Source organism: Balaenoptera ricei, chromosome 3, assembly GCF_028023285.1.
Source record: "Balaenoptera ricei isolate mBalRic1 chromosome 3, mBalRic1.hap2, whole genome shotgun sequence".
Lineage (NCBI taxonomy): Eukaryota > Metazoa > Chordata > Mammalia > Artiodactyla > Balaenopteridae > Balaenoptera > Balaenoptera ricei.
The window spans coordinates 64,975,446-64,996,263 of record NC_082641.1 but is presented as its reverse complement, the minus strand read 5'-3'; the positions used below and the strand labels follow the sequence as shown (position 1 = coordinate 64,996,263).

Here is a 20,818-nt window from a genome sequence, read left to right as displayed (position 1 = left end):
ATTCCTCCTCCCGTTGCCTGACCCCCAGGTTGGGAAGCCTGACGTGGGGCTCAGAACCTTTACTCCAGTGGGTGGACTTCTGTGGTATAAGTGTTCGCCAGTCTGTGAGTCACCCACCTAGCAGTTATGGGGTTTGATTTTACTCTGATTGCGCCCCTCCTACCGTCTCACTGTGGCTTCTCCTCTGTCCTTGGACGTGGGGTATCCTCCTTGGTGAAGTCCAGGGTCTTCCTGTCAATGATTGTCCAGCAGCCAGTTGTGATTCTGGTGCTCTCGCAAGAGGGAGTGACAGCACGTCCTTCTACTCCGCCATCTTGGTTAATCTCCCCATTTTCATGCTTTTTATAAAAGTCAAACTTCATACTTGCCTAACTGCATGCATCTAATTCTTATTTATGCTTATATGGGACGGAAACCTCACAGAGGATCCTGAAAAGTTATCAAGTCCATGTTTCCTTCATTCCTCTCTTACATTAAAAAAAAAAAAAAATCTTTAAAAGGAGAAGCAAAATTACCAGAATCACCATTCTGATGCTCCAGGCTGGGGCTTGGCAGGCCATCTGCACAAGAATAAAAAAGCAGCACTGATTTGGTGGGGTCAGTTAGACTTTGTGGTAAGTCAGGAGCCCTGAGTTCAAGTCAGGTGCTCTACTATCTTAACTGCTCCTTTTACATCAGCTGCCTGCCTGACACATGGTTTTCTCTCTAGGTGTCCATTCCCTCACCCATCCCAGATGCAGCCAGCCCTCGCAATATGACATCTATGGCTCTATAACATGCTGGAGGTTTTCTGGTGTCACTGTTTCCATAATGGGAAACGCTTTGTAGAGTTACTGATTTCAGCTCTAGAAAGTGTAACAGCTTATATGTGCTAAAGTTTGACAATGAGAACTCTTATTTAATGTTCTAGATTCTGTCTCTCATAAAGAAGAAATTCTCTTGGGATTTTTTGGGCTCATTTGTAATGAGTTGACAGGTTTTTTTTGTTTTGTTTAATTTATTTATTTATTTATTTTTGGCTGAATTGGGTCTTCGTTGCTGCGCACAGGCTTTTCTCTAGTTGCATCGAGCAGGGGCTACTCTTCGTTGCGGTGCACAGGCTTCCCATTGCAGTGGCTTCTCTTGTTGCAGAGCATGGGCTCTAGGCGTGTGGGCTTCAGTAGTTGCAGCACACGGGCTCGGTAGTTGTGGCTCGCAGGCTCTAGAGCGCAGGTTCAGTAGTTGTGGCACATGGGCTTAGCTGCTCCGTGGCATGTGGAATCTTCCCAGACCAGGGCTCGAACCCGCATCCCCTGCATTGGCAGGCGGATTCTTAACCACTGCGCCACCAGGGAAGTCCAAGTTGACAGGTTTTAACTGTAAATTCTCTATATTAAAACCAAAAGGTTGCCTTCCCTTATTGGGTGACTTCTGATGTGCCAGCAAAGATCAGACCTTTTTAAATTTTTCTCCGTTTGTTTGGCAGTGGAGGTAATTTCATAACAAAAAGATGAATAACAGGGGTTTTTTTGGAGCCATTGTATTATCCTAAGACTCAGAAGGTGGATTTTGAACTAGGGATGGGAGGAGTGAGTGCCCACCCTACCTGGCAGTCTACAGCCAGAAAAAAAGAAAATAAGAAGTCAAATACTTTAAAATCAACTTCTAAAGCAAAAGGTCTACATTTCTCTGGACAGCATTTAACTAATTAATTATTAACTCCCCATCACCTGTCAAGTTCTTCAGACGGATAATAACCTCACTATTTACTTGGCAAACACCTATGTCACCTTAGCCAGGCACACGCTATGACTTTTGTACTTTATCTCATTTAATTCTCTGCACAGTCCTCTTGAGGTAAGTACTGCTATCCCCCCTTTATAGGTGAGAAACCCGGTCTGGTTCCAGCTTCGCCAACCTCGGCCGCCCGAGTCAGCGTCTTCTGAGACAGAAGAGAGTTCCCTTTCGCCCTCCTCGCGGTATTCCTGGCCCCTTAAATCTCACCTCCCGGTGCACCAGGCGGCCCAGTGGCCAGCAGGGAGCGGGATGTGGTGGGGCGGGGCGCCGGGGTGGGGGCAGCGGCTCGGTGCCCTTTGGAGCGGGGGCGGGCCCAGCTGGTGGCCGGGCGGCGGCCGGGCCCGGTTGCTTCGCACTCTTGACCAGCCATGGAGCTGGAGCGGCCGGCGCCCGGCGAGGTGTGCATGAGCCAGGCCATCCAGCCCACGCACGCCAACCTCCGCGGAGAGCTGAGCGCCGCTCAGCTGCTCAAGTGGATCGACGCTACCGCCTGCCTGGCGGGTAGGGGTGCTGGAAGGGGAGGGTAGGATGGGGGTGACCCAGGGTGCCAGGGGTCTGGAATGGAGGAGCCCTGAGTGGGGGGGATGGGGCCGGTGTGTGTTGCGGAGAGGTGTGTCTGGGAACTGGGAAGCGGGCTGGGATATAGGGATGCGGGGTGGCGGGGGTCCAGACGGCAGAGGTCGTGATGCTGCCACATACAGGACCCCTGATCGGTGAGGAGGGAGAAGGAAGGAGAGGAGAGTATTGACAGAGCTTTAAGCCCTGTGCAGCTGGGAAGTAATGATTGAGATTGTTCATCCAACACTGGGAATGACCTAGACCAGTGGTTCTCAAGCCTTTTAGTCTTAGGACTCCTTTACCCCATTAAATAAACGAGGACCCCCAGAGAGCTTTCGTGTTGGTTCTTTTATCCATATTTACCATATGCGAAATTTTGAAAAATAATTCATTTGAAAAGAACAAAAACCCATTACATATTTTTATTGTAAAATAACTATATTTTCAACAAGAACAAAAATGTACTTAGAGAAGTGGTATTGGTTTACATTTCTGCAAATCTCTTTAATGTCTAGTTTAATACATCACTCACCTCTTATACCTGCTTCTGAATTCAGTTTGTTGCCTTCCACACCGTCATGTAGTCTCTGCAAAGGACCTTTGCACCTGCTGTTCTTTTTGCCTTTACACTCTTCTCTTGCCCCTTTCCATGCGTTCCGTCTCCACTAAATATCATTTATGCAGAGCAGTCTTTCCTAACTACCTGCTTTACATTTGCACTCTTTCATCACAACACCCTTTCCAAATTCCTCCACACCACTTAGCACAATCCGTAATTACTTTGTGTACTAATGTGTTCACCTTTTATTTCCTGCCTGGCCAATTAGCATGTAAACGGAAGCTTAGTAAGCACTTAATAAGTAAGCACTAAATAAAAACTTCCTGATTATATGGATGGGTAATTGGATGGATGGGTCCAGAACTTGGAATCTCATTTATAAAAGGAAGCCAGGCTTTGCGTAAGGCACTTAATAGACTCAGCAAATGTACATTTTAAGTAAAATATGTTAGGATAAAATATTAGAGCTGGAAAGAGCTTAAGATCGTGTATCCCAGGACTCTTATTTTATAGAGGACAAAAGTAAAGCTCAGCTGATTACAAATCCCTGTTTTCCTCAATGAGTGTGCATAGAGTTTCTAATCCCCTGTGTGCTAACCACCCACAAAATTCAGTCATATATCTGATGCCAATCTGTTTATTTTCTGTTTGTTGATAGGTCTGTTTGGTTTCTGTCTTAACAGTTTTTATCAGGATTTGAGGTCTGTTATAATAACAATAATGGAGACATGAATATAAAAGTAATTCACATGTAGGAGAAACTATAGAAATTATTCACTTGCCATGCCTATTGCCATGGCAACTGAATTCATTATGTGAATATTGATGTGACTTTTAAAGTTACCTCACTTAATGCCTCTGTCCTATAATGGAGAAACAATTGCCCTCCTGCAATTTTCATAAAAATTTCTATGGTTTTACACCTTTGGAAACTCGGATCACAGCAGGAGTCAATTGATAACCAATTACTGTGGACCTTAATAGTTATATTACTAATAATACAATATTGAAGAAACCTTTATGATAAAGTTGGCTTGGAAACATGGTTAATGTTAATCCTTGTAGGAAAACAAGGATTAGAATTAGCCACTGACCTCGTTAGAATTAGCCACCAGCCTCATCTGGAGACCAGAAGATACTGAAACAATATCTTTAATACTAAATATTATAAAAATTGTCAACCAAGAGCTTCATGGCCCTGTGCATGGTTTATCCTCAGCCTTCCCCTCAACCTTATCTTACCTACTCTCCTTCTTGCTTTTTGCATTTTTACCACAAAAACCTTCTCAGGACCTTTGTAGTCACTGTTCCTTCTGCCCAGCAAGCCCTTCCTCCCCTGCTCTCCTCCACAACACACATCTGTTTTAATCCTTCTCGTCTTTCAGATCTCACTTCAAGCATCCTCTCCACAGGGAAACCTTCCCTGACATGCCACCTAGGTGTGGTTCCTCAGTTACAGACCCTCATAAAATCCATGTTTTCTTCAGATCACCTAACTCATTTTGTTATTATGTATTCGTTTAATGAATGTCTGGTTCCTCACTAGATTCCATGAGAATAGGGATAGTAGCTGTTTTATATTTCCAGCACCTTACAGAGAGGCTGGCATAGCACGGGTGTTCGATCAATATTAGTTAAAAGAAAGAATGAATGAAGCCACCGTCATTTTTATCAGTCATCATACCTGGATTACATCCACTTAGCTGTTCCTCAGCTTCTCTCAGCTTCCCCAGGAAATCAGAAATAGCTTTAGGGTTTCTCCACTTTTACTGGCATACCGCATGAAGGACAATCAAAACCAAGAACCAGAACAGACTGGTCCTGTTGAATTCATATCTGTCACGCTTGTAAAAAGAAAATAATCACATGTAAAAATTGTGGCCCTGTGTTGGTTCCCCATATTTTAAATTTTCATTTTTAATTTAATGGCCCCTGAAAGTCTATAATGTAAACCATGGCAATTGAGCTCCTGAAGCCCATATTCAGCCAAGTACTTCTCTAGGTAGCATTCCTTGGTTGGTCTTTTCTTTTCTCAGAGTTCCTGTTGCTTCTGTAGTAAAAATAACTATTTAGAACAATGTATTTGATCTTTGTAAGCCAAAATTGCCTCTTTTGTAAAATAGAACTAATAACAGTATCAACCTCATGTAATTGATATGCATAAATATTTAGCTCAGTGCCAGGCCAATAATAAATAATTATTATGATTATGTTTCTTTGTGATCCCTAATGCAATCTGGTATAGTGCTATATATACATAGAAGACACCCAATATATACAATAAAAATTTAGTCTTTTATTGGTTTTTGCACTTTAGTTATCATTTAAATCATTCAAAATTTGGTAACTCATGTTGGTGTACATGGTAACACTTTATCTAAAAGAATAGTTTAATAAACTCAACATATCATTCCCTCATGTCAGGTGACCAGAATGAATGTCTATTACATACCCTTTAGTCAACACTTTACTGACTATGGCTAGATCTCTGTCACTGAGTAGACTCATTAAAAGATAGGACTGATAACAGCTCAGTGTCTGGAAATCAATGGGAATTTAACAAATGTTTGATACACTGAATTAAATTGAACCCAACTTTCTAGAGTCTAATACTTTTATGTTTCCTTCCTCTAACTGAACTTTAGAGCTGGGAAACCCATTTCCCCCCCTCCATCACTCACACACAGAGTTCTGCTACAGTTAGTTTTCTGGTAACTCAGTTTATGTTATCTGCATATTTGGAAGAATAGTTATTTCCAACTAGTAAAACCAGAATGTCTAGTTTTCTACAGAATTAGATCATAGAGAGGAATGTCTTAAATACTTGCTCTCTGGAGTATTTTCTCATATCACTTTACCTGGGACTATCAATATATATTGCAATTAAAGTAATCCACTACACACAAAGAATGCAAATTCAGTATAATTCACTGTCTCTTTCTTTTTCATAATATGACAGCAGGAGTGAAGTCTCCAAAATTAAAATGGAGTTAAAATTTCTTTAAAAAGCTAATGCAGTCTGTTTGGGTTTTAATTGACTGTTCCTCAAAACGAAATTCTGGAAAAACCACATGTCAAGATTTTTCCCAAAGAGGAAAAATTCTGATACTTTTACATAAAGTAAAACCAACAATCAAAAAAAAAAAAATCTCAACAAATTAAATGCAGACAGAGGGACTTCCCTGGTGGTGCAGTGGTTAAGAATCCGTCTGCCAATGCAGGGAACACGGGTTCAAGCCCTGGTCCAGGAAGATCCGACATGCCGCGGAGCAACTAAGCCCACGCACCACAACTACTGAGCCTGCGCTCTAGAGCCTGCAAGCCATAACTACTGAGCCCGTGTGTCACAACTACTGAAGCCCATACACCTAGAGCCTGTGCTCCTCAACAAGAGAAGCCACCGCAATGAGAAGCCCGTGCACCGCAACGAAGAGTAGCCCCCGCTTGCTGCAACTAGAGAAAGGCCAAGGGCAGCAAAGAAGACCCAACACAGCCAAAAATAAATAAATAAATAAATAAACAAATAAATAAATGTTATAAGTAAATAAATAAATGCAGGCAGGGAACATGGGAATAACTGGAGCGCGTCCCTAATCTCTCTCACCCTACTCAATACTTTTCTCCTCCAACATAATTAATGCATAGTGAATTTCATATGAATTTGGTAGTAATAAACAATAAATATTGATTAAATACTTACTATGTGCCCATCTCTATTTCTCTGATGCCCAGACAAGTTTCTCTCTGATTTGGGGTATGAACTTGAGGTCTTCCACACTGTTCAGTGCTTGCACTGGTTAAGTGGTTTAAATATATTCAGCTACTGGTTATGTGGGATAATAGATACAGCTTTGATGTATTGTTTTTTTAAACAAAAGAAGGGTAGTACCTGACAAAATATTTAAATTTGACACCAACTTACTAAAGTTACTATTTGAATAGCTAGATATGCTGGGTATTGGTGCTGAATTTCAAATCAAAGAGAGTATAAGTTAAAACTTAGGAGAAAGTACAGTAATTTCCATGCAGTAGGAAAATAACTTATTGAGCAAAGGAACTGTTATCAATCCAGTTCATCCAGAAGTGTGGGCACAGTGGTCCTATACTGCATAAGAGGATGAGTTACTAGAATAAATCCACTTGTTTTATTCCTTTTCCTGCATGCTGAAATATTTAAACATAACTATTAATGCAGCCCATTTTTAACCTATTTTTTGAAGCTGAAAAACATGCTGGGGTTTCCTGTGTTACAGCCTCAGTGGATGACATACAATTTGAGGAGACAGCTAGGTAAGTGGCATTGCTTTATCATGCCTTTCTCCTGGGTTTATTGGTTCATTTACAACATGTATTTATGGCACCTAAGCTTACTCATTTGGAGTCAGGGATCCAGTTTGTTAATAAGTAACATTTGAACCAATGTAAATCAGTAAAAAATAATAATAATAATAATTTCAGGACCTACTTTTAGTAAATACTATTAAGTGTAAATTTACAGCCCTGATTTTGTTGAGAAATAGCTCTCAGCATTAAATGCATTCTGGTATAAGCCATTGCAGGATTTCTAAAAGCTGATTCTGAATGGCTCCTTCCTTTACTAGTAGAATAATTAATGATAATAAGTATCTCTATGATGGTGAATTTCATCATTAGGTTGTTGGGTAAACATTAATTCATCTGAGTAGAGGTGTTAAATTATGAAAAACATTTTATGTGTGGGAGTGTGTATATGTTTTACCATCTCTTATTGCAGAAAATTTCAAGATACACAAATCTTTCAACCATATACAAAAGTAGAGAGAATACTACCATGTATCCCCAAGGACCCAACACCTAACTACGACAATAATCAACTCATGAATGCTGTTGTTTTATCAATACCCTTCCATACTCCCCCACATACCTGGATTATTTTGAAGCAAATCCCAGACATCATCTCTGAATATTTCAGTATATAGTTCTAAAAGATCAGGGCTCTTTTAGAAAACATAATAACATAACTGCAATACCATTAAGAAAAACTATCATTCCCAATGGTCTCAAAAAAAATTTTTTTTTAATTTAAACAATTGGTCTATGGATTGAATCAGGATCCAATATGGCTGATACCTTTAACATAAAAATTTCCCTTTCTTCTTTTCTCTTGCAATTTGATTTTTAAAGAAACCTGGTCATTTGTCCTATAGCGTTTACCACATTTTGTATCTGCTCATTGTATCCCTGTTTAACATGCTCACTGATGCAGGATTTGTCATTATTTCTATGCCTTTTCGGTGGGCAGAATTAGGAATTTTTTTTTAAGAGGTTACATTAATAAATCTAATAAACTAGGGTTATATGGTTTTACTTAATTTATTTGATTTTATGTTTGTATCTCTTTTTTTTCTTTCTGAATATCTTGATCCTAAAAGAACCATCCCAGACTAGAAACAGATGATCTTCTCTCTTCCTTTTTCTAAACATAATATAAGAAAAAGGAAGAGAGAAGATCATCTGTTTCTAGTCTGGGATGGTTCTCAAGGACCATGGGGTAGCTGCCACAAGTTTTCAAACCCTAAGTAGTCTGTCCAGTGAGATGCCCAGTTCATCTCTCCAACCTCCAGCTTACATTTATCTATTTGGCACTTATTCATTTATATACAAACAAAATTAAGTTAAATAAAACCACATGCATAAAGAAGTTATATCTCCAAAGCTAACCCAAAAGAAATTTTTGGTAGGCATTAGAATCATAGATATGGAGAGACCTTTAGAACTCAACCCAATCATCTCTTTGTACTGATAAGAAACTGAAGCCTAAGGCCCAGCCAAAGGACAGAGGACACTTAGAGCCTGGATCTTCTTATGCTCTATCTAGTGCTTTCTCCAACCCACTTCTTCTATCTTCGTGATCAGCAACCTTTATTGAACATCTCCTGATGCTTGTTCTCATAGGCAGCTGCAGTGTCAGTGAAAGAGCCCTTGACATTCTAGAGACTTGTAGATACAGATAAAAGTCTACTGGGTCTATTGACTAAGCACAGATACTAGCTATGTGATTTTCCCTGAAGTAGAAAAAGTTGACATGTGTTTGTATCTCAACACAATTACAGATTACTGAAAATCCAAACTTAATTGGGAATAGATTAAAGCACCATTATTAAACTTAGGAATGCCAACAGTATATTGCAATAAAACATCTATTATGTACTTTCCAATCCTAAATTCTGTAACTTAGACTTAACTAGTAACGTCATCATTATAGTGTGGTTTGCCATTTGAACCATTTTGTGTTTGTGTTATCAGAAAGGATTTGTGGCCACTAAAATATATGGGACCTGCACCATTAAAAAAAGAAAATTGAAAGCTACATATAGAAAGCCATACAATTTGTTTAAATGCCATATTAATTTTTTTTTTACTATATTGATTTTTAAAAATATTTATTTACTTATTTATTTGGTTGCATCGGGTCTTAGTTGTGGCAGGTGGGCTCCTTAGTTGTGGCATGCAAACTCTTGGTTGCAGCATGCATGTCGGATCTAGTTTCCGGACCAGGGATCGAACCCGGGCCCCCTGCGTTGGGAGTGTGGAGTCTTAACCACTGTGCCACCAGGGAAGTCCCATATTAGATATTTTTTTAATTCACAAATATATATTGAATATACCAAAAGTACTGCTCTAGACTCAATAGAATATGTGAATGTTTATGACAGAATACTGAAGTGTGGCAGTCAGCCTGGTAAGAAAGTCAGACAAATACATAGTCATCAGAATAGAAAGTATGATAGGATGCATGCCTAGGGTGAGATATAAATTCTGTGGGATAGATAAAAGGTACATTTTGACTGGAGAACCAATGAGAGTTTCATGATGGAGGTAGTATTTAATGTGGGCCTTAAATGAGGTATAGATTTTTCATCTGGTGAATAGGAAAAGGACTTCACAAGATGAGGTACATGTAAGAGCCTAAGCATTGAGGTGGGAAGAATTGGGGGGTGCTTAGGAAAAGCCTGGCGTGCAGAGATGATGCCCCAGCAGCAGTGTGGGACTGGGTAACAGAAGACCTTGAATGCCATGCTATGAAATTGATTTTACTTGGGATTTTAGCAGAATGAAAAGCAGAATGTCTCCTGCTTTTAAAGGAAGGGCAGAGTTCACAGAAGAGACAAAAACGTGGCAAGATGGACTTCTCTGGTGGTCCAGTGGTTAAGACTCAGCACTTCCACTGCAGGTGATGCAGGTTCGAGCCCTGGTCAGGGAAGTTACACATGCCGCATGGTGTGGCCAAAAAAAAAAGTGTCAAGATGCGTCCCCTCCTCAGAGTCTGACAGGCAGAGGCAGAAGATTTTGGTAGTGTATGAGTACAAAGTACTACAGTAGCTTTGAAGAGGGACTCTCTGCCTCATGTTATCACTGTAAATCTCTGCTAGAAACTTTACCAAACAGAGCTAGGAAATCTAGGAGGAACAAATTTAAGGAAAAGAGAAAATTGGTTTGGGTTCACATGTGCTAAATGTGGGGATTCAGTTAAATTAGGTAATGTGTGTGCAAGCAGCTATCACTCAGCCTAGTAGGGCCTCCATAACTATTAGCTGAATCTGCTGAGAGAAGTTTGAAAATATGGCTTTGTGTTTCAAGAATGAGGTTCGGGCTAAAGATTTAGATTTGAGAATCATCTCTATAAAGATGATAGGATTGTGGAAGAGAACAAGGTCTTCAGGAAGAGGCTGAAATGAGAAAAAAACAAAGAGCATAAATTTGGTGGATGGCTACCCTTAAGGGATGGATTAAGAAAGGGAAATCAGTGAAGAAAACTGAGAATGAAGAGAGAACAGTATTTTGGAAGCCAAGGGAAGAGAAGTTTTCCTGAAGAAAGAGGTTGATTGATGCTGTTAAATGAGAGGAGACCTTGGATTTAGCTGTTAGGAAGTGACTTCAGAGAGATCAGGAGTAAGATGTGGAAGCAACAGCTAGATTTGAGTGGCTGAGAAGTGAATGAGAGATGAAACCCCCAAACTTCTGAACCTGACAAAAATCCTAATCCTTCAAGACCCATCTCAGATGTTACCTCTTCTATGGCTCCTTCCCTGACTTTTCAAATTAGTCACTTCTGGGTGCTTTTGCAATACTTGATTCTTTCTTCCTTTTGAAAAATTTCATAGCTTTGCACTTCATCTGTCTGCATCCTGGTGTCCCAAGTGAAGACTGGTCTCCTTGATGTCATCAACCTTGTCTTGTTAATCACTGTATCCTGAGGCCTTAGCTTAGTGCCAGGACTAGTTGTAACTCAGTAAACATTTGTTAAATGTATGAGCTGGAAAAAGAAAAAGATTATTTTAGGAAGTTTGAATATGGAGAAATATAGAGGAGAAGAGAAAAAAATGTTGTGATAGAATAAACTTGAGAGAAAGATTTTTAGCAAGGAAAAGCCTTGAACATTTTCACAGACTGATAAGGAGTCAAGGAAGGGGCAGAGATTGAGGGTACAAAAGAGGAAAGAGCTGCCTAAGCCAGGCCATGGTGCAGGAGGAAAGGTAAGAGCAGGATGGGATCAAGGGCACGGGTAAAGAAAGAGGTCTGGAAGAGATCTATTTTTCTTCCCCTGAAACAGAAGATTGAGAAGAATAGTGAGAATGTAGTTCAAGTTTGAAGTCAGGGAGAAAAACTGAGGAGGTTTATATTGGGTAGACCCTTAGGTGACTGAAGGGCCAGACACAAAAGCTTTGAAACAACTTAGGGTTACATGACCAGAGTCCCAGTAATAATGTGGAGTGAATGGATCATCTGGCAACATTGAGGGCTCCTGTAAACCTAGTGAAGGTATTGTTTGTTTGCTTGCTTGCTTGTATGTTTCCCATTTATTTGTTAACCAACATTTAAAAATATCAATTGTATAGGTTTGCCTGTGTGTTCGTTTTCTCTTAACCAAACAGCTGTGGTACAGTCAAGTATCTGTTGTAGATTTGGAAATCATTTTGCACACCATCTTTGCAAAGGCCGTTTTCTGTTAAAAAGAGGTAGTCAGCTAACTCTTGTGTGGTTTACAATAATCAGTATCTATTTTTAGTGCTGTCTTGTTATGTTATTAATTTGAGTTTCTCATGCATGAACATTATCAGCATAAGGTGGAACTGTTCTATGGCACACACATTTAAGTGAATCTTCAAGTCTGAAATGAGATGTGCTAGAATTACTGTTTTTTTTGTTGTTTTTTTTTAACTAGAGTTGGACAAGTTATAACCATCAAAGCGAAAGTTACTAGAGCGTTCAGCACAAGCATGGAGGTAAGAGGCTCCCTTTTCTTCCTTCTGCCTGTTGGTGCTCACTTCTTCATTGTTTACAGAGGAGAGAGGAGGAGGCCTGGAATAACTTGGAGTTCATGTGATTCTGAATTTCAGAAGGCCCTTGAATCTGTAGTCAGGCTCACAGGTAAATAATAAGCCTGTGTTTCCCTGCTACTAAAATTAAATGTGATGCAATGAACTATTTTTACATAAAAGGATATACACAAAGGAAACATACAAGGGAGGGCACTCTCTTGGTTCTTTGCCAGGTATAGGTTTTATTTCTTAATTATTCTGACTCTATTGCTATTCTAATTCTACTTGTTCTCTATCTCCTCACCTATACTGAAAACTAGCCCCACGATTAACTGGTTTTTGAAAGGCAGAGTAATTGGAGCAAGAAGGGAAGCTTAGATTTTTCTTCTTCGTCTACCTGGTTTTCTTTTCTTTATTATAGCTATGAATACAAAATTCTTGGGAGCTTTTGAAGTCTCTATTCAGGTTAAAATAGCAGGAAAGGAGTTCCTGGATCCCATATTGCAACTTGTTGTTTGCTCTGTAGCAGTCCCTGTGATCTCTGGGCACAAAAGACATGTAGGGACTTACATTTGTTTCTTAGGGATTCTTCGACAAAGTTTCACAGATTAGGTGCCTTAAACAACTGAAATTTATTGTCTCTGTTCTGAAGGCTAGCAGTCCTAAATCAAGGTGTCAGTACGGTTGGTTCCTTCCAAGGCCTATGGGAGAGAAACTGCCTCCATCCTTCCTCCTAACCTCTGGTGGTTTGCCAGTGGTTTGCTTCACCCTGATCTCAGCCTTCATCTGCACATGGTGTTCTCCCTGTGTGTGTGTGTGTATGTGTCCAAATTTTCCCTTTTTATTAAAAAAAATTTTGTTAACATCTTTATTGTAGTATAATTGCTTTACTAAGGTGTGTTTCTGCTTTATAACAAAGTCAATCAGCTATACGTATACATACATCCCCATATGTCCTCCCTCTTGCATCTCCCTCCCACCATCCCTATCCCACCCCTCTAGGTGGACACAAATCACTGAGCTGATCTCCCTGTGCTATGTGATTAGTTCCCACTACCTATCTATTTTACATTTCGTAGTGTATATATGTCCATGCCACTCTCTCACTTCGTTCCAGCTTACCCTACTCCCTCGTCGTGTGCTCAAGTCTATTCTCTATGTCTGCATCTTTATTCCTGTCCTGCCCCTAGGTTCTTCAGACCCTTTTTTTTTTTTTAGATTCCATATATATGTGTTAGCATATGGTATTTGTTTTTCTCTTTCTGACGTACTTCACTCTGTATGACAGTCTCTAGGTCCATCCACCTCACTCCATTTCGTTTCTTTTTATGGCTCAGTAATATTCCATTGTATATATGTGCCACATCTTCTTTATCTGTTAATCTTTCAATGGACACTTAGGTTGCTTCCATGTCCTGGCTATTGTTAATAGAGCTGCAATGAACATTGGGGTACGTGACTCTTTTTGAATTATGGTATTCTCAGGGTATATGCCCAGTAGTGGGATTGCTGGGTCATATGGTAGTTCTATTTTTAGTTTTTTAAGGAACCTCCATACTGTTCTCCATCGTGGCTGTATCAATATACATTCCTACCAACAGTGCAAGAGGGTTCCCTTTTCTCCACACCCTCTCCAGCATTTATTGTTTGTAGATTTTTTGATGATGGCCATTCTGACAGGTGTGAGGTGATACCTCATTGTAGTTTTGATTTGCATTTCTCTAATGATTAGTGATGTTGAGCATCCTTTCATGTGTTTGTTGGCAATCTGTATATCTTCTTTGGAGAAATGTCTGTTTAGGTCTTCTGCCCATTCTTGGATTGGGTTGTTTGTTTTTTTGATATTGAGCTGCATGAGCTGCTTGTATATTTTGGAGGTTAATCCTTTCTCAGTTCCTTCATTTGCAAATATTTTCTCCCATTCTGAGTGTTGTCTGTTCATCTTGTTTATGGTTTCCTTTTCTGTGCAAAAGCTTTTAAGTTTCATTAGGTCCCATTTGTTTATTGTTTTTATTTCCCTTTCTCTAGGAGGTGGGTCAAAAAGGATCTTGCTGTGATTTATGTCACGTAGTATTCTGCCTATGTTTTCCCCTAAGAGTTTTATAGTGTCCGGTCTTACATATAGGTCTCTAATCCATTTTGAGTTTATTTTTGTGTATGGTGTTAGGAAGTGTTCTAATTTCATTCTTTTACATGTAGCTGTCCAGTTTTCCCAGCACCACTTATTAAAGAGGCTGTCTTTTCTCCATTGAATATTCTTGCCTCCTTTATCAAAGATAAGGTGACCATATGTGCATGGGTTTATCTCTGGGCTTTCTATCCTGTTCCATTGATCTATATTTCTGTTTTTGTGCCAGTACCATACTGTCTTCATTACTGTAGCTTTGTAGTATACTCTGGAGTCAGGGAGCCTGATTCCTCCAGCTCCATTTTTCTTTCTCAAGAAAGTAGTGGAAATAACTACTACAGAACAGAATAAAGCAAAAAAAATGAAAAGAATTGAGGACAATTTCCCAGACCTCTGGGACAACATTAAACACACGAACACACGAACTTTTTGTGTTTCCATAAAAACTGTGAAATTTTTTGTTCTAGTTCTGTGAAAAATGCCATTGGTAGTTTGATAGGGATTGCATTGAATCTGTAGATTGCTTTGGGTAGGACAGTCATTTTCACAATGTTGATTCTTCCAATCCAAGAACATGGTGTATCTCTACATCTCTTTGTATCACCTTTAATTTCTGTCATCAGTGTCTTATAATCTTCTGCATACAGGTCTTTTGTCTCCCTAGGTAGGTTTACTCCTAGGTATTTTATTCTTTTTGGTAAATGGGAGTGTTTCCTTAATTTCACTTTCAGATTTTTCATCATTAGTAGATAGGAATGCAAGAGATTTCTGTGCATTAATTTTGTATCCTGCTACTTTACCAAATTCATTGATTTGCTCTGGTAGTTTTCTGGTAGCATCTTTAGGACTCTGTATGTATAGTATCATGTCATCTGCAAACAGTGACAGTTTTACTTCTTTTTTTCCAATTTGTATTCCTTTTATTTCTTTTTCTTCTCTGAGTGCTGTGGCTAAAACTTCCAAAACTATGTTGAATAATAGTGGTGAGAGTGGACAACCTTGTCTTGCTTATGATCTTAGTGGAAATGGTTTCAGTTTTTCACCATTGATAACAATGTTGGCTGTGGGTTTGTCATATATGGCCTTTATTATGTTGCAGTAAGTTCCCTCTATGCTTACTTTCTTGTGGGTTTTTATCATAAATGGTTGTTGAATATTGTTGAAAGCTTTTTCTGCATCTATTGAGATGATCATATGGTTTTTACCCTTCAATTTGTTAATATGGTTTATCACATTGGTTGATTTACATATATTGAAGAATCCTTGCATTCCTGGGATAAACCCCACTTGATCATGGTGTATGATCCTTTTAATGTGCTGTTGGATTCTGTTTGCTAGTATTTTGTTGAGGATTTTTGCATCTATGTTCATCAGTGACATTGGCCTGTAGTTTTCTTTCTTTGTGACATCTTTGTCTGGTTTTGGTATCAGGGTGATGGTGGCCTTGTAGAATGAGTTTGGGAGTGTTCCTCCCTCTGCTATATTTTGGAAGAGTTTGAGAAGGATAGGTATTAGCTCTTCTCTAAATGTTTGACAGAATTCGCCTGTGAAACCATCTGGTCCTGGGCTTTTGTTTGTTGGAAGATTTTTAATCACAGTCTCAATTTCAGTGTTTGTGATTGGTCTGTTTGTATTTTCTATTTCTTCCTGGTTCAGTCTCAGAAGGTTGTGCTTTTCTAAGAATTTGTCCATTTCTTCCAGGTTGTCCATTTTATTGGCATATAGTTGCTTGTAGTAATCTCTCATGATCCTTTGTATTTCTGCAGTGTCAGTTGTTACTTCTCCTTTTTCATTTTTATTCTACTGATTTGAGTCTTCTCCCTTTTTTTCTTGATGAGTTTGGCTAATGGTTTATCAGTTTTGTTTATCTTCTCAAAGAAACTGCTTTTAGTTTTATTGATCTTTGCCTATCGTTTCCTTCATTTCTTTTTCATTTATTTCTGATCTGATCTTTATGATTTCTTTCCTTCTGCTGACTTTGGGGTTTTTTTGTTCTTCTTTCTCTAATTGCTTTAGGTGTAAGGCTCGGTTGTTTATTTGAGACGTTTCTTGTTTCTTGAGGTAGGATTGTATTGCTATAAACTTCTCTCTTAGAACTGCTTTTGCTACATCCCATAGGTTTTGGGTATTTGTGTTTTCATTGTCATTTGCTCCTAGGTATTTTTGGATTTCCTCTGTGATTTCTACAGTGATCTCTTGCTTATTTAGTAGCGTATTGTTTAGCCTCCATGTGTTTTTATTTTTTACAGATTTTTTTCCTGTAATTGATATCTAGTCTCATAGCATTGTGATCAGAAAAATTACCTGATACAATTTCAGTTTTCTTAAATTTACCAAGGCTTGACTAGTGACCCAAGATATGGTCTATCCTGGAGAATGTTCCAAGAGCACTTGAGAGGAAAGTGTAATCTTATGTTTTTGGATGGAATGTTCTATAAATATCAATTAAGTCCATCTTGTTTAATGTATCATTTAAAGCTTGTGTTTCCTTATTTATTTTCATTTTGGATGATCTGTCCATTGGTGAAAGTGGGGTGTTAAAGTCCCTTACTATTATTGTGTTACTGTCGATTTCCCCTTTTATGGCTGTTAGCATTTGCCTTATGTATTGAGGTGCTCCTTTGTTGGGTGCATAAATATTTACGATTGTTATATCTTCTTCTTGGATTGATCTCTTGATCATTATGTAGTGTCCTTCTTTGTCTCTTGTAATAGTCTTTATTTTAAAGTCTATTTTGTCTGATATGAGAATTGCTACTCCAGCTTTCTTTTGATTTCCATGTGCATGGAATATCTTTTTCCATCCCCTCACTTTCAGTCTGTATGTGTCCCTAGGTCTGAGGTGGGTCTCTTGTAGACAGCATATGTACGGGTCTTGTTTTTGTATCCATTCAGCCAGTCTATGTCTTTTGGTTGGAGCATTTAATCCACTTACATTTAAGGTAATTATCGATACGTATGCTCCTATTACCATTTTCTTAATTGTTTTGGGTTTGTTATTGTAAGTCTTTTCTTTCTCTTGTGTTTCCTGCCTAGAGAAGTTCCTTTAGCATTTGTTGTAGAGCTGGTTTGGTGGTGCTGTATTCTCTTAGCTTTTGCTTGTCTGTAAAGTTTTTAATTTCTCTGTTGAATCTGAATGAGATCCTTGCTGGGTAGAGTAATCTCAGTTGTAGGTTTTTCCCTTTCATCACTTTAACTATGTCCTGCCACTCCCTTCTGGCTTGCAGTTTCTGCTGAAAAATCAGTTGTTAACCTTATGGGGATTCCCTTGTATGTTAATTGTTGCTTTTCCCTTGCTGCTTTTAATATTTTTTCTTTGTATTTAATTTTTGATAGTTTGATTAATGTGTGTCTTTGCGTGTTTCTCCTTGGATTTATCCTGTATGGGACTCTCTGCGTTTCCTGGACTTGATTGATTATTTCCTTACCCATAGTAGGGAAATTTTCAACTATAATTTCTTCAAATATTTTCTCAGTCCCTTTTTTTCCTCTTCTTCTTCTGGGAACCGTATCATTCGAATGTTCGTCTGTTTAATGTTGTCCCAGAGGTCTGTGAAATTGTCCTCAATTCTTTTCATTTTTTTTGCTTTATTCTGCTCTGTAGTAATTTCCACTATTTTATCTTCCAGGTCAGTTATCCATTCTTCTGTCTGTTATTCTGCTATTGATTCCTTCTAGAGAATTTTTAATTTCTTTTATTGTGCTGTTCATCATTGTTTGTTTGCTCTTTTGTTCTTCTAGATCCTTGTTAAACGTTTCTTGTATTTTCTCCATTCTATTTCCAAGATTTTGGATCATCTTTACTATCATTACTCTGAATTCTTTTTCAGGTAGACTGCCTATTTCCTCTCCATTTGTTTGGTCTGGTGGGTTTTTACCTTGCTGCTTCATCTGCTGTGTATTTCTCTGTCTTCTCATTTTGCTTAACTTACTGTGTTTGGGGTCTCCGTTTAGCAGGCTGCAGGTTTGTAGTTCCCATTGTTTTTGGTGTCTGCTCCCAGTGGGTAAGGATGGTTCAGTGGGTTGTGTAGGCTTCCTGGTAGAGGGGACTGGTGCCTGCATTCCAGTGGATGAGGCTGGATCTTGTCTTTCTGGTGGGCAGGACCATGTCCGGTGGTGTGTTTTGGGGTGTCTGTGAACTTATTATGATTTTAGGCAGCCTCTCTGCTAATGCGTGTGTTTGTGTTCCTGTCTTTCTAGTTGTTGGGCATAGGGTGTCCACCACTGTAGCTTGCTGGTCATTGAGTGGAGCTGGGTCTTAGCATTGAGATGGAGATCTCTGGGAGAGTTTCTGTCATTTGATATTATGTGGGGCTGGGAGGTGTCTGGTGGGCCAGTGTCCTGAACTCGGCTCTCCCGCCTCAGAGGCTCAGGCCTGACAGCTGGCCAGAGCACCAAGACCCTGTCAGCCACACGTCTCAGAAAAAAAGGAAGGAAGGAAGGAAGAGATGGAGTGAGGGAAGGAGGAAGAGAGAAAAAAAGAATAAAATAAGTTATTAAAAATAAAAAAGTAATAAAAAAAAGAGAGAAAGAAAGAAGAGAGTAACCAAACCAAAAAAGAAATCCACCAAGGATAACAAGCGGTAAAAACTATAGTTAAAAACAAACAAACAAAACGGACAGTCAGAACCCTAGGACAAATGGCAAAAGCAAAGCTATACAGACAAATCACACAAAGAAGCATACACATACACACTCACAAAAAGAGAAAAAGGAAATATATATATATATTTAAAAAAATAAAAAAAGGAAGAGAGCAACCAAATCAATAAACAAATCTACCAATGATAATAAGCTCTAAATACTAAACTAAGATAAACTTAAAACCAGAAACAAATTAGATGCAGAAAGCAAACCCCAAGTCTACAGCTGCTCCCAAAGTCCATCGCCTCAATTTGGGATGATTCGTTGCCTATTCAGGTATTCCACAGATGCAGGGTACATCAAGTTGATTGTGGAGGTTTAATCCGCTGCTCCTGAGGCTGTTGGGAGAGATTTCCCTTTCTCTTCTTTGTTCACACAGCTCCTGGGGTTCAGCTTTGGATTTGGCCCCGCCTGTGTGTGTAAGTTGCCTGAGGGCGTCTGTTCCCCACACAGACAGGACAGGGTTAAAGGAGCAGCTGATTAGGGGGCTCTGGCTCACTCATGCTGGGGGGAGGGGGGGTATGGAAGGTGGGGCGAGCCTGTGGTGGCAGAGGCCAGTGAGACGTTGCAACAGCCCGAGGTGCACCGTGTGTTCTCCCAGGGAAGTTGTCCCTGGATCACGGGACCTTGGCAGTGGCGGACTGCACAGTATCCCGGGAGGGGAGGTATGGATAGTGACGTGTGCTTGCACACAGGCTTCTAGGTGGCTGCAGCAGCCACCTTATCATTTCATGCCCGTCTCTGGTGTCCGCGCTGATAGCCATGGCTCACACCCAACTCTGGAGCTCATTTAGGCGGTGCTCTGAATTCCCTCTCCTCACACACCCCGAAACAATGGTCTCTTGCCTCTTAGGCAGGTCCAGACTTTTTCTTGGACTCCCTCCCGGCTAGCTGTGGCACACTAGCCCCCTCCAGGCTGTGTTCATGCAGCGAACCCCAGTCCTATCCCTGGGATGTGACCTCCAAAGCCCAAGCCTCAGCTCCCAGCCCCTGCCCACCCTGGCCAGTGAGCAGACAAGCCTCTCAGGCTGGTGAGTGCTGGTCGGCACCGATCCTCTGTGTGGGAATCTCTCCGCTTTGCCCTCTGCACCCCTGTTGCTGAGCTCTCCTCCGTGGCTCCAAAGCTTCCCCCCCACCCACACGCCCGTCCCTGCCAGTGAAGGGGCTTCTTAGTGTGCGGAAATTTTTCCTCCTTCACAGCTCCCTCCCCAAAGTGCAGGTCCCGTCCCTATTCTTTTGTCTGTTTTTCCTTTTTTCTTTTGCCCTACCCAGGTACCTGGGGAGTTTCTTGCCTTTTGGGAAGTCTGAGGTCTTCTGCCAGCATTCAGTAGGTGTTCTGTAGGAGTTGTTCCACATGTAGATGTAGTTTTGATGTATTTGTGGGGAGGAAGGTGATCTCCACGTCTTACTCCTCTGCCCTCTTGAAGGCGCCCCCCCAAATTTTCCCTTTTTATAAGGACATCAGTCATATTGGATTAGGGGTCCATCCTACTCCAGAGGGATCTCATCTCAACTAATTACACCCTATTTTCAAATAAGGTCACATTCTGAGGTACCAGATTTGGTGAGGGACACAAATCAACCCATAAAAGAACTATTTTGGCAATAACCACACCTGTGGTGACGGCTTTACCCTGATTTAGTCACTTTCCCCCAGTATGTTTATAAACAGAATAGAAAAAAACTTGAAGAAATCAGAAAGGTAATAAAAACTTGTGGATAAAATGAGCTCTGTCAAAGACAGTTTATGATGGTGCCTCTGGATCCTGATTTCTCAGCTATGGGGCTCTTGAGCTTTGCCTCACAGTAGCCTCTGGGTCTGGCCTTTCTCCTGAGAGACAGCACTCTCCT

The 20,818-nt window shown here is 40.1% G+C and overlaps 1 protein-coding gene across 1 annotated transcript in view; it reads left to right on the top strand.

Moving 5' to 3' along the window:
- The first annotated feature begins 2,144 nt into the window (after positions 1-2,144).
- The window catches only part of ACOT12 (acyl-CoA thioesterase 12), a 55,180-nt gene continuing 36,506 nt past the window's right edge, over positions 2,145-20,818 (top strand). Inside the window, exons 1-3 of the mRNA XM_059919379.1 lie at positions 2,145-2,277; positions 7,114-7,183; positions 12,099-12,159. Of these exons, the coding sequence (XP_059775362.1) occupies positions 2,145-2,277; positions 7,114-7,183; positions 12,099-12,159 (264 nt within the window). The remainder of the gene's footprint in view (positions 2,278-7,113; positions 7,184-12,098; positions 12,160-20,818) is intronic.